The sequence below is a fragment of the Carya illinoinensis genome, chromosome 4 (genome assembly GCF_018687715.1).
Source record: "Carya illinoinensis cultivar Pawnee chromosome 4, C.illinoinensisPawnee_v1, whole genome shotgun sequence".
Lineage (NCBI taxonomy): Eukaryota > Viridiplantae > Streptophyta > Magnoliopsida > Fagales > Juglandaceae > Carya > Carya illinoinensis.
Window position 1 is genome coordinate 15,639,825 of NC_056755.1, and position 14,079 is coordinate 15,653,903.

Below are 14,079 nucleotides of genomic sequence, written 5' to 3' on the forward strand. Positions count from 1 at the left end.
TGGACAAAAACATTAACCGATACGAGTTATGAAATTTAAAAGATAAATTTTTAATTATGTGTTTAAATAAAAAGATAAAAATAATAAATCATATATTATAAAAATTAATAAATAAAAAATTTCAATTTAAAAATTCGGCATTACAATTGTGGAGTGAAATATCGGAGAAGGAGGACCCGGTATATTCGAATGATGTGGGAGAAGGTGATTGGATGAATAAAAAAAAATGGAAACATATCTTATGACAGGCAAATAATTAATAAATCGTTACTTCCTCTGCCCGTGTAGTTTACCAGGGCTTCGCTCCTCGTCAACTTGTATAAACTGGCACACAGCCCTAAGCCCTGCCCATCCCTCCCCCTCTCCCCGCTGTCTTCTCCACTCTCACAATCTCCACACGCCGCCCTCTCTGATCATCCTTCGCAAAGCACGCACGTACGTCAGAGATACGACGCCGTTTTCATGTTTATGCTTGCCCAGCTTCGTCCTCGTCGTTGTCGAGCGTCATCATGTATTTAAACGCCTCCTCCATCCTCAGAGCTGCCTCTTCTTCTTCTTCTACCTCTTCTTCTTCCTACCTTCTGTCTACCCTCCGCTCTCCCTCGCTTTCTCGAACTTTCGTTGCGTCTTCTCCTTCTCCCCGCGCCTGCCGATCCTTCTCCTCCTCTGCTGTTCGCTCCCTCTGCTGCTCCTCCCCTCGCTGGAGCCACGGTGTCCATTGGCGCTCCCCGATCAGTCTCCGCGCTCAGATCAGGGCCGTCGCTCCCGTCATCGAACGCTTCCAGAGAAAGATCGCCACCATGGGTACGGCGTCTGTTTTGTTGATTTTCATATCGTTAGGAGTGATTTTAAAAAACAAAATCACCTCTTTTTCCTTGATTGATTTGTAACGTATGGCGATTTTGCGTGCTGAGAGCGAAGTAAAAAAAGGAAGGAATTTTTTCCGACATTTCAAGTTAGCTGAGCTTAGCTATGTGTTTGTGTGCTCTGTTTGGTTTCATATTTGCCTACAATCCCCCCGTGATTCATAGACCGGTGGCTTTCATGCTCTGTGATCGGGGCCAATGAACGGATTCTGTTTCTAACGCTGTTAATATAGCTAATATATTCCTGGAAATGATGTGATTTTTGAAAAATTCATGAGGTCTTCCGTCCTATAAGTTTAAATCGGTCCGGTCAGTCCAGTCCGGTTGGGGGTGATGGACTGAAATTGGCCATCATTTTCTCCAGACTAGACCGAACATTCATAAGGACAGCACCGTCCGGTCTAATTATTTTTTTTTCCTTTTTTTCAAATAAATTATTAATTTTTTAAATTACTAAATTAAAATTAAGTTAATTATTAGTGTAGATTATTTAACTAACTCATTAAAAAAATATTTTACTTTAATTATATTTATGATGTTGATAGTTACTACTTACTAGCTTAGATTTATTCTTCAGAATGCATAATTATTAATAATATCATATATTTTATGTATGGTTAATGAATATTAAATAATTTGTTTATACATAGATTATTCATGTTTGCTTGCAACTTAGGTATTTAAAAACAAATTATCTAATTATTTTAATTAAGTATAAATAGTAGTGTATGTATGAATATATGTATAACCTATAAAAAAAAATGTATGAATGTATGATGTATTAACTATTTACATATAATGACATAAATTATCATATGATTTATGATTTATTATTAATTGATAGCATATATTATTTTATATTTTATATAGTCAATGATAATAAATTATATGAAAATTACATCAACTTATATAATTACTATATAAAAATAATATATTAAATTATTAAAAATATTTAAAAAAAATATATATAGGATTCGGTCCAATTCGTTCCGGTCCGGTCCAAAATTGTAGACCCCGGGACTGACCGAATGTCATTGGTCCACATATTTTGGGACCGAGACCGACTGGTCCCAGCTTCGGTCTGGTCCGCTTGGTCCGGCAGCCCTATATATGATACATCCAGTACTCTAGTCAGCTGAGCTTAGTATTTGTACGCTCTGTTTGGTCCCAAGAAATCTGAGGAAGTAGGAAGAAAACAAACAGAAATATAACTGCGACTCTCTGTCTCTCTGTCTCTCTCCAGTTTATCTTCATTTACTGCATTTCTGTCAGCGCTTCAACCGAGGATTGACATTTAAGGATTGTAAATCAAGAAAATTATTATTATTATTATTATTATTATTATTATTATTATTTGTTTCTTGTTACTACTTTAATGACTGGTTTGAGAATTTTGGTTCGTTGGTGGTAGATTCAGCTTATGAGTAGCTTTTGATAATTTTTTTTTCTCTGTAAATAAGAAGCGTATGAGTGTAATGTGAGTCTTTGAATTAGAACATCTTAATTACTAGGAGGAAAATTTATCTTCTGATTGTTCATCTTTATGGTTTCAGCTTCTGAAAATCCTTTCAAGGCTAACTTGACAAGTCTTCCCAAGCCAGGAGGTGGCGAGTTTGGAAAGTTTTACAGCCTTCCATCTTTGAATGATCCTAGGATTGGTAATTTTTTCTACCATGTTTTCCTGCAATACGGTTGTTTTTTTGCAGCAAATAACTTCATTTGTCATTGGGGTCTTCCAGTGACTGAACATGAAATAAAAATCAGTCTCGGCATGTTTAAGCAATGAGTTGTTGTTTATTGTAACACCAGCTGATATTATTAACTCATTTATGCATAACAGAGAAGTTGCCATACTCAATCAGAATCCTCCTGGAGTCCGCGATTCGCAATTGTGATAACTTCCAAGTAAAGAAGGAAGATGTTGAGAAAATTATTGATTGGGAGAAATCTTCTCCGAAGCAAGTTGAAATTCCTTTCAAGCCTGCTCGCGTTCTCTTGCAGGTATCTAATGGAGCTAAGCATGCTTGGAAACTATTCTAAACTCTTCTTCTTCTTCAAAGGTTTCTTACTTGATTCCAGGATTTTACTGGAGTTCCAGCTGTGGTCGACCTTGCTTGTATGCGGGATGCCATGAACAAACTTGGAAGCGATTCTAACAAGATTAATCCTTTGGTACATGCTGTTCTTATGACCTATCCATGTGGTATCATTGAAGTTACTGATATGGATAATTGATATTATATTTTGGGCTAGAAGTTTCAATTTTGGTTTAATAATCTTAGATGTGTGTTGGCTTTGAATAAGTTTTTATGTTTTTTAAGAGAAATGCTTTGGCAACAAAGGAATGTTGCAGTAAACACACAAATTGACGTGGCCTGATATGGTATGTCAGATTGTAAATTTACTTTTATTGTAAAGTAGATTTAACGTATTATATGAAGCTATGTCAGTTTGTGACTTTACTTTTGTGAAGTCTTTTTGTGGTTTTAGCAATTCTCAAACTATAACGCATCTGTATTGTAATCTCATTTTGCCCTTGGTTATTAGTTGCTGGAGCCATTTCTTATTCCTAGATAAGTTAAGAGACTAATAAAAGTGTTAAATGTTACTAACACTTCTTTATTTAACACAATTCATATTCTTATTCTTGGAGCCATTTTGTTTTTAACTCTAAAAAATAAATAACTGTTAAATATTATTACATTGTGTGATGTTGCTAATATTCCATGTTGTACGCTAGTTATATTCTCAATTATTGTTTGTCTCAACAGCTCCCATTCTAAACATGCAGGTTCCGGTGGACCTTGTAATTGATCATTCAGTTCAGGTTGATGTAGCAAGGTCTGACAATGCTGTCCAGGCAAATATGGATCTTGAATTTCAGAGAAACAAGGAGAGATTTGCTTTTCTTAAATGGGGGTCTACTGCTTTCCACAACATGCTTGTTGTTCCTCCTGGTTCTGGTATTGTGCATCAGGTAAAGTAGTTTTGATGCAGACATGGAAGATCACATATTGTCACCTTACATGCTACCTCGATGTATTAAATCTACTGCAACAATTAAATTTCATTTCACTTTTATATCTCATTCGATGTATTTGAATCATATCTTTTCCTTTCCAATTTATATATGCAAATGAAAATCAAGAATGTTAAATCTCTGGATGGTCATGTGGACTTGGCACGGAATTACTTGATGTGTTGAATTCTCAGGTTAATCTTGAATATCTTGGACGGGTCGTTTTCAACACAGATGGCATCCTCTATCCTGATAGTGTGGTTGGAACTGATTCCCATACAACCATGATTGATGGGTTAGGAGTTGCTGGCTGGGGAGTTGGAGGTATTGAAGCAGAGGCGGCAATGCTTGGTCAGGTAATTAAGTTCTGAACATATAAGTTATAATCATTTAAGGCCCCTGGGATTAGTCGGGATGCTGTTCCCGGACACCTGGTGCCAATAAAAAAAATCCTTTTAAGGACTGCAAAGAGGCAGATTGAATCTAGGTACTTCATTTATTTAATTTTCTTTATATAAAACTTGCCGCTCAATGGAATTTATGATTCTAATGCCTTGCTATATTTGGCATTTACAGCCCATGAGCTTGGTGTTGCCTGGTGTTGTTGGGTTCAAGTTATCTGGAAAATTGCGCAATGGCGTTACTGCTACCGACTTGGTTTTAACTGTGACACAAATGCTGAGGAAGCATGGCGTTGTTGGAAAATTCGTTGAGTTCTATGGTAATTCAGTTTTCATGAAGTTATCTAATATTAAATTGCGATTGTTTGCTAAAGCGACTAGATAGACACAAGGTAATCATACTTGTATGTGCTTGTAGGGGATGGCATGGGTAAACTATCACTAGCTGATAGGGCCACTATTGCCAATATGTCTCCTGAATATGGGGCAACCATGGGATTCTTTCCTGTAGACCATATCACTTTACAGTATCTCAAGTTAACTGGAAGAAGTGATGAGACGGTCAGTACTTAAATATATTTTGTTCTCTGGAATGTGAAATTCTCATAGCATCAAGTGACTTTTTTATTTCTTAACATTAGGTGGCAATGATAGAAGCTTATCTCCGGGCAAATAAATTGTTTGTTGACTATAACGAGGTGTCCTTTTGTTTTTCCTCTTTTTTTTTTTTATTTGTCGTTCTTTGAGTATTTACTTGCATCAAATTTTCTTTGAGATGCAATACTAACTTATTTTATCTGTATTCAGCCTCAACAAGAAAGAGTGTACTCCTCTTATCTACAGCTGGATCTCGCGGATGTTGATCCTTGTGTCTCGGGACCAAAGAGGTGTATACTTTGTTCTTGCACAGACTTTCTCACATTGACTCTACTTTGTTTGATTTTTGGTTGTTGAAATCATATTTCATATATCCATCATATGATTCATTTTATATTAACTGCTATTTTTTTGTAGGCCTCATGATCGAGTGCCTTTAAAAGAAATGAAATCTGATTGGCATTCTTGTCTTGATAACAAAGTTGGATTCAAGGTTAGTCTAATCTTTGGTTTCAAGCAACCTTGTTAATTTACATGCTATTTTGGTTGCATTTTATAATTATTTTAATTTTTATTTGTTCTTGTACTCTCCTGTAATCCCTTTTGCCAAACCCGATAGCTTCAACTGAGCATGTAAATAACTGTTTAGTTATGATGTATATCTATGAGCAATGATTGAACAAATAATACAGTATCGAGGACAGAATTTTTTCCCTGTTCATTACTGGACTGGAAATATCTAGTTCCATTAAGGATTGTGTTAATTTTCTTAATCCCATACAAGTCGGATGGACCAGAGTTAGATCTGTTCATCATTGTTGTTAAGACCTATGACATCCTGGTGTTCAACCTTAAAATAGAACATGGTTATCAATGATCACTCTCACTTTCTTAATAATTAATGCTGGGTCATCATCATCGTTTCCATCAGTATTTTTACCTATAAAAAAAAATCGTTTCCATCAGTATTTTTAATCACAATTCCCCTTGCCTTTGCCAGATTCTGTGTTGGTCATTGCTGTAGTTACCTCTTAAGCAGATCCACCATAATCAACTACGATTTTCACTGCCTCTAATTGGCTAATTCTGCACCAGTTATGCTATTGCTCACAATCAATGCATCAACCATTTCTTCTGCTGTCCTATCATCACTAATTCTGCTGTCGCTTGCTTTTACTATCCAAATCAAAGGTCACTGGCTCTCAAACATGGCTACTTCATCCTTTTGAACATGAGGGCACCTCCAATCTGAGCTACTACCCACATGTCATTCCTGCAAAGGCTGCAATTTTATATCTCCAGTCACTTCAGTCCTGGCAGATCCTCAGCCACATGCTTTCACTAAAACCCTTTTACATGATGACCCACTCTCTCTCTCTCTCTCTCTCTCTCTCTCTCTCTCTCTCTCTCTAAGGGTGTGCATTCCCCAGCATGGAACATTGGTTTTTTACATGGATTTATCTAGTCTGTTTATTGTGTACATATGACATGTTTCATCACAAGTATTGGCTCCCAAGACCTCTACTGGACCCACAACTGGATAGAACTCTTATCCATCTACGGCACACTTTTCTTTTCTATCTGTTGCTTTATGATGTAGTTGTATTGCCATCACATGTCATTTATTTTATTTGGGAACTAGATTTTCTTTATATTGCTTACCATTCTTTCTAAATGTCTTTCCGTACGGCAGGGATTTGCTATACCAAAAGAAGTACAAGAAAAAGTGGCCAAGTTTTCATTCCATGGACAACCAGCAGAGCTTAAGCATGGTAGTGTTGTGATTGCTGCGATCACAAGCTGCACCAATACATCAAACCCTAGTGTCATGCTTGGCGCAGGTCTTGTTGCAAAGAAAGCTTGTGAACTTGGTTTGCAGGTTAGTTTTGTCCATGTTTATTATGCATCTCAGCTATAAGAATACCGCCCTCCAACTTTTCCCCATGTTCCAAATTTGGCATATACAACCTTTCTTTCCGTTTGCTGTAAGAAAGTAGAAGATTGATTTCTTTTATAAGAAAGCTTGTGAACTTGGTTTGAAGGTTAGTTTTATCCATGTTTATTATGCGTCTCAGCTATAAGAATACCGCCCTCCAACTTTTCCCCGTGTTTCAAATTTGGCATATACAACTTTCTTTCCGTTTGCTATAAGAAAGTAGGAGATTAATGTTCTAATGTCTTGGATTCTTTCTTTTATTTTCTCATTGATTTCATTCAAGAATGGTTTACCAGGTGAAACCATGGGTAAAAACAAGTCTTGCCCCAGGCTCTGGAGTTGTTACAAAATATTTGCTCCAAAGGTATTTCTTGTTAAATATGATGGTATTTACTTTGTACAATCAAAGTTACCGCTGGATTCCCTTACATACCAGGTAACTGTGTTAAATTTGGATTTGTTTGATGCAGTGGACTGCAAAAATATTTTAATCAACAGGGCTTCCATATTGTTGGATATGGCTGCACAACATGCATAGGAAATTCAGGAGATTTAGATGAATCGGTTGCTTCTGCTATTTCGGAAAATGGTAATGTCTCTATAATTTGCTGATATTCTGTAATGGATAGATAATAGCTGTAACTTGAGCTTAGGAATGCTAACTTATATTCCTCATCCCCTGGCTTTTACGTTTAAAGTTTCATATTAGTTTTGTGCTTGTTTAATGTTATCATCATCCCCAACTACATTTATTGGTGTGTTTATGCAGACATTGTAGCAGCTGCCGTGCTTTCTGGGAACCGGAATTTTGAAGGTCGTGTTCATCCATTGACAAGAGCTAACTACCTTGCCTCTCCTCCTTTAGTGGTTGCCTATGCCCTTGCTGGCACGGTAAGTAGCACAGCACATTGTATTAGTTTCTATAATGTCTGTATATGTTAGTTGGGGAAGATTGATATGATAGTCCATTATGGGGCCAAAGATAAGTATGGAAAACCTGAAGAGTTCATCCATTGGATGTGAAAAATTAATGATAGAAAGGTCAATCGTGTACTTGTTTTGTCTGCAAGATTCCTCAGATAAAGCTTCATGCAACATCTTTACACCTAACGTTTGAATAAGTCTACTACTTATCAAAAAAAAAACGTTTGAATAAGTCTACTCTATTCATATGGCCATTGAGACAAATCATTGAATGTAATTTTAATCAGTACCTAAAGTTTTATATAATGACCGAGGACAACACGATTTGCAAATTCCAGTTTCAGGTCTTCATGTTAACCCTTGATTGCCTGACACATTCAACACTTGGGTGGTAGACATTGACTGGATAGTTTCATGTTGTATAACTTTAAATGCAATTTCTGGACAACATCTTGTGTTCTTTGATATGGAAAAATGTTTTCTAGCAGAGTATCTTGTTTGTCTAAAGGGGACATGTACTAGATATGTAGAGGCATTTTGTATTACCTCACAGCACTTGTTTCTCTGCCAAAGCTCCTGACTTTTATGTCATGCCCCCAAAAATCTTAGAAGCTTTAGAGTGTTTTAGCTGTGTGAGAGCCAGACATTCATAAAATTTTAATTTCAGCATGTGTTTTTAGTATATTTGTAACACATTTACTTTTAGTTGATATATAGAAGAATCATTTAGAAGTTATTTTACTGTGATTTTCTCTGTTACTTTTTAATGACCTATTACATGCAAATTGGGTAACTTGAAACTCCTTTCCAGGTTGACATTGACTTCGACAAGGAGCCAATTGGCACTGGGAAGGATGGTAAGAATGTCTATTTTAAGGATATCTGGCCTTCGACAGAAGAAATTGCAGAGGTAGAAAATTATAACGATAAAGTTTTGTTATATTGTTTGAGAATCTGTATGGGATAAACTGACTTTGGATGACATACTGTTTAGGTTGTTCAATCCAGTGTGTTGCCTGAAATGTTCAAAAGTACTTACGAGGCTATTACGAAAGGCAATCCCATGTGGAATCAGCTTTCAGTTCCAACTGCCGCCCTGTACTCATGGGACCCCAATTCAACCTACATTCACGAGCCCCCATATTTCAAGGACATGACTCTTGATCCTCCCGGACCTCATGGAGTAAAGGATGCTTACTGCCTACTAAATTTTGGTGACAGTATTACAACAGATCACATTTCCCCAGCTGGAAACATTCACAAAGACAGTCCTGCTGCGAAGTACCTTCTTGAGCGTGGGGTTGATCGCAAGGACTTCAATTCTTATGGAAGTCGCCGTGGCAATGATGAAGTGATGGCAAGGGGAACTTTTGCCAATATCCGCATTGTTAACAAGCTCTTGAGTGGGGAAGTGGGCCCAAAAACAATTCACATTCCTACAGGAGAGAAACACTATGTTTTTGATGCAGCAACGGTGAGTTCCTTTTTCTCACGCTGTTCACAGTTTTTCATTCTGATCTCTTTCCTTGTCAAAGTTTATTCTTGTGATGATTTAGCATATTTGTCCTTTTTTTTTGGTGGCCCACACACTCGATCTCTTAGTAATGCTGGACTGTGAACTTCTGGACTGAACTAAATTAAACAAAAGAATGCGCTTTATATCAATACTTTCCTTTCCCATTTGTACATATTAGGTAAATTCACCCAGATTTAATTCATCCAGATTTATTAACCTTTGTTATGATGTGAACTGTTATAATACCAATAAAAAAATGGTGTGAACTTTTGGCACATTTTCTGAGTGGAAAATTCTAATCATCTGAAATAATCACCAGTGATTTGAAGTAATTTTTTTACGGTTCATGGCTGCTGCCCTCAAGTAATAATGATGATCTCCAAATGTACTATTGGATTAATGCTTTTGGTTGGTGTCTATTTCAGAGGTACAAGGCTGCTGGGCAGGATACCATTATACTGGCTGGTGCTGAATATGGAAGCGGAAGCTCCAGGGACTGGGCTGCCAAAGGTCCAATGTTATTGGTGGGTTTCTCAGTTCCACCTTTCAATCATCTTATCTTAACATGTCCTGGTAGCCTATTGTTCTCACATAACAATTGTATGTAACAGGGAGTTAAGGCAGTGATTGCCAAAAGCTTTGAGAGAATTCACCGCAGTAATTTGGTGGGAATGGGTGTTATTCCACTTTGCTTCAAGGCTGGTGAGGATGCTGACACGCTAGGATTGACTGGTCATGAACGTTACACCATTGACCTCCCAAGCAAAATCAGCGAGATAAAGCCAGGCCAAGATGTGGACGTCACGACTGATACTGGAAAGTCTTTCACATGCATCGCCCGCTTTGACACTGAGGTATTTCCCACTTTCATATGTATGCGCATTTTGCATTCAATGTTGCGGAGCAGAGAATGCTATTCGCATGTTCTGGAGGAATACATAACTCAAGACTGGAATTTTAATGTTTAAATTCAATTGGAATAGGAACTTTTAAACGACACTTTTCATTTGAATTCATCAAATAATGCATTACAGAAGTGTGGATTAGAAATCTTTGTTCCCTTTCATTATTCTATTGCTCAGGGGGTTTTCAGGAATTGCTTAGTTAAAGGCCAGAGATATGATGGTATCGAATGTTTTGTCATGCAAGAGTGCTTATGTTTTGCATCCTCTGAGCGATATTCATATAAGTTCTGCAATCTCATTGAAAAAAGATGGTTTACATACAGATACTTTACCCAATTCTTCTGTTTGTGTTTGCAGGTGGAATTGGCTTATTTCAATCATGGAGGCATTCTTCCATATGTTTTACGGAATCTGACCAAGCAATAAATAACTGCATGTTGGATTAGCAGGCTTGCCATATCCGTGTGAGTTCTTCCGGATTGTAGAATCTGGGGCGGGCAATAAACTTTTTAATAATAGGAAAACCCCTTTCATTGCACGTTTGTTTTTAATTATTATTTTTTTGAAGCATTATTGAAGGTGCAGGTGGCTGCCTTCAACAAAGGAAGAGCATGTTTTAGTCAATGGTACTCTTTCTTTTCCTATTTTTGCGATCTCGTTCTCTGGTGCTTTGTTACACATTACGGATATGAAGAGAGCAACAAACTTTTTAGAGGTTAATTGATGATATTGAAGGCTGATCGACCAAATTGCTTGGGAACACAATATGAATAGAAAGACTGAAAGAGGCTATATGTTGTAAGGGTACTGGTATTAGGCCAGCTGAAACTTACCTCTTAGATGGTTCTCTTGACATGGTGGTGTCACATAGTCTAATTTAAAAAAAAAAAAAAAACATATTCAAAACAAAAGAGTCTAAAAATTTTAAAAAGAGACGTATTTTTTTTTTAAGAGGACGGTACCTCCGAGCTTTATTGATAAACCTTCACATTTGACAGAAGAAAACTGGTTACAAGACTTTCCAATAAAATAACCTTATTATCAAATAATTACAACCAATAAGAACTAACCAAATCATAAAGAAACGAGGAAACATTTTAGAAATAGAAACAGTAATTACATTAGACGAAAAATCTTCCGTGTAACTCTACTACCAAGTTAGCTTCCTTGCCTGCTTAGTCTCGCAACAGGAGAAATATAACTTAGCTTGGACTGAAAAGGATATGGCTTGGCACGTCTCTTATCTGCTCATTAAACCTTCCTCAATCGCACATAAGATAAAGAACATTTGTCAAAGCACAACAAACTTGTAAGTCTTCTAGGAAGAAAATTATCGCTTTTGTATTTTCTTTTTAACAAAATACGTTATACCATCGTAGTGACACTTCATGATGGTATCACATTAAGAGAACCATCGGAGTTGTAAGAAGAATAAGTTACTACTGTCTTTATCATCATTATCATTGTTGTCAATCAACAAGAACTCCATAAATAGAAACTAAAGAATAGGAAGCTGGCACGTGTACTAAGGTCTACAAAAGGATCTTATATGGAAAAAAAAAAAAAAAAAAAAAAACTAATATGGTATGTTATAATAGAACATTTTTTATTATAAAATAAATCTAATTTATCATATGAAGTTACGTTAGTTTATAAGATCTTTTCATAGATCTAACACTTATATACAAATTTGATGAACTCTATTAATGGAGGATGTTTAGAGGAGGGGCTCCTCTACCACAATCCTTCTCTTGAGGTCTTAATTAAGGTTGATGGTGTTAGTGTCTTGGCACGTCTTAGCTTGGACTGAAAAGGATATGGCTTGGCACGTCTCTTATCTGCTCATTAAACCTTCCTCAATCGCACATAAGGTAAAGAATATTAGTCAAGGCACAACAAACCTGTAAGTCTTCTAGGAAGAAAACTATGGTTTTTGTATTTGTAATTATGTATTTTTTTTTAAATAAACTACGTGATACCATCGTAGTAACACTCCATTATGATATCACATTAAGAGAACTGTCGGAGTTGTAAGAAGAATAAGTTACTACTGTCTATATCATTGTTAATCAACAAGGACTACATAAATAGAAACTAAAGAGCAGGAAGCTGGTGCGTGAACTAAGGTCTACAAAGGGATCTTATATGAAAAAAAAAAAAAAAAAAAAAAAACCTGTCATATAATAGGAACACTTCTTATTATAAACTAAATCTAATTTATCATATTAAGTTATGTTAATTTGTCAGATCTTTTTACAGATTTAGCACTTATATACAAATTTGATGAACTCTATTAATGGAGGATGTTAATAGAGGAGGGGCTCCTCTACCACAATCCTTCTCTTGAGGTCTCAATTAAGGTTGATGGTGTTAGTGTCTTGTAAAATCAATTGAAAGTTCAAGTCCCTCTCAAACAATGTAATATGCTTTTATTAGACGCATGGACTCTCCTATTTGAAAGGTCTGCTGATCAAGTAAGTGTTTAAACGTTGACTATTAGAAGTCTTTTTGTGACTTTTCAGTGGAATAAGGTTCTCTCCATCTCACTTGACATAGATAATCCTCATTTACTATAAAATGTTGGCTATTTTGAATATTTCATATTATCTTGACAAGTGAAATGATTTAAATATCCATGTTTTACCCTAAAATGATACTATCTATTTTACTTGAAATGGAGAGGATCTTTGTCAGCAAAGATTATGATCTTATTAAATGCTTGGCATTAGAGTAATTTTTCACTTTAAATACAAGTCTTTTACTACCATGTTGAAGAGAGAATGAGTAAAAGAGTAGTGACACTGTCTGTCTCATCATGACCTTTCTACGTACACACTGGATTAATAATTTACATAAATTCTCGTCAATATTAACTCAAAACTAGTACACATTCAATAATATGGTGATCAATTAGTCACACCATATGCTATTAAAATTGTTTAAAACTCTCTCTCTCACACACACACACACACATATATATATATATGGAGAGAGAGAGAGAGAGAGAGAGAGAGAGAGAGAGAGAGAGAGAGAGAGAGAGAGAGAGAGAGAGAGAGAGAGAGAGAGAGAGAGAGAGAGAGTTGCTAGTGCTAGTGAACAAACCACTTGACCTTAGTGGAGCTCTGAAATGCTCTCCAGAGCTGGTCCCTGACTATTATCTATGGGCCCATAACTTGTTCTAGATCTACAAATCCTCCTTCCTTTCAAATTCATCTCCCTTACCAATTCCTCCACGGAAGAATACTTGGAGCTCTCCTTCGAATCCAGTATCTGTTTCAACTCTTTCAGGGTCACCACCACTCGAATCCTCACAACCCCACTTCTAGAATCACCCTCAGTACTTCCTCCACCAACATTATCATCTTCTTGGAGCTTGAACCTCACCATCTTCTTCTTATGACCACCATCTACCTGCAGTAGTGTCACTGGTTTTGACTTGGATCCTGTAAATGATTCTCTTTGTTCAACCACTTCTTCTACCTTCGCCACCTCCTCATCTTTCTCATTCTGATCTGCTGAAGTCTTAGTACTACCACTCATGCAACTTCCCATGTTAGAGCTAGATAGAAAGAGACAGAGTGACAGAGAGACAGAGAGTAAATGCTAAATTGCTAATATATAGAGAGGGGTGGAGATTATTTCCAGTGTCTCATACTGGAAAGTAGCACCACGCATATATTAGACATATTGATACCCCTTTTGTCTTTCTATTTTGTTGAGCATTATAAAAGTACTACCCTGTCTTGGCTTGTGGCGAGAGTGGTGATACCTGGTCCACCAGAGACGTAGTTGGTGCATCAGGCTGCCTTTAACGATCAGATTGATAATTTCTAATTGTTGAGATTTCTGTAATAGATTCCTTGTGATCAGTCCAAAGTTTGTGATGCATTGTGACAAGCAATGATTGTCTAGTTT

General features: G+C 36.5%; 2 protein-coding genes across 3 annotated transcripts; one reads left to right on the top strand and one right to left on the bottom strand.

Annotated features, from left to right (window-relative positions):
* Positions 1-285: 285 nt before the first annotated feature.
* On the top strand, positions 286-10,884 carry LOC122307351 (aconitate hydratase, cytoplasmic). The gene is made up of 20 exons (XM_043120198.1): positions 286-804; positions 2,420-2,524; positions 2,707-2,867; positions 2,946-3,038; positions 3,658-3,843; positions 4,080-4,241; positions 4,462-4,606; positions 4,705-4,847; positions 4,928-4,984; positions 5,094-5,173; positions 5,301-5,376; positions 6,577-6,762; positions 7,116-7,183; positions 7,290-7,408; positions 7,589-7,710; positions 8,555-8,653; positions 8,738-9,217; positions 9,685-9,783; positions 9,871-10,113; positions 10,522-10,884. Exons 1-20 carry the CDS (start codon positions 510-512, stop codon positions 10,588-10,590), a joined length of 2,988 nt encoding a protein of 995 aa, XP_042976132.1. The 5' UTR covers positions 286-509; the 3' UTR covers positions 10,591-10,884.
* A 251-nt stretch (positions 10,885-11,135) lies between these two features.
* LOC122307352 lies at positions 11,136-13,873 on the bottom strand. Of its 2 annotated transcripts, none has more exons than XM_043120199.1 (2): positions 13,267-13,873; positions 11,136-11,421 (listed from the first exon to the last, which is right to left on the bottom strand). In XM_043120199.1, exon 1 carries the CDS (start codon positions 13,714-13,716, stop codon positions 13,276-13,278), a length of 441 nt encoding a protein of 146 aa, XP_042976133.1. In that variant the 5' UTR covers positions 13,717-13,873; the 3' UTR covers positions 11,136-11,421; positions 13,267-13,275. The 2 variants fall into 2 exon arrangements, with proteins under 2 accessions (XP_042976133.1, XP_042976134.1); XM_043120200.1 differs by lacking the exon at positions 11,136-11,421 and adding an exon at positions 11,429-12,015.
* Between the last annotated feature and the right edge of the window lie 206 nt (positions 13,874-14,079).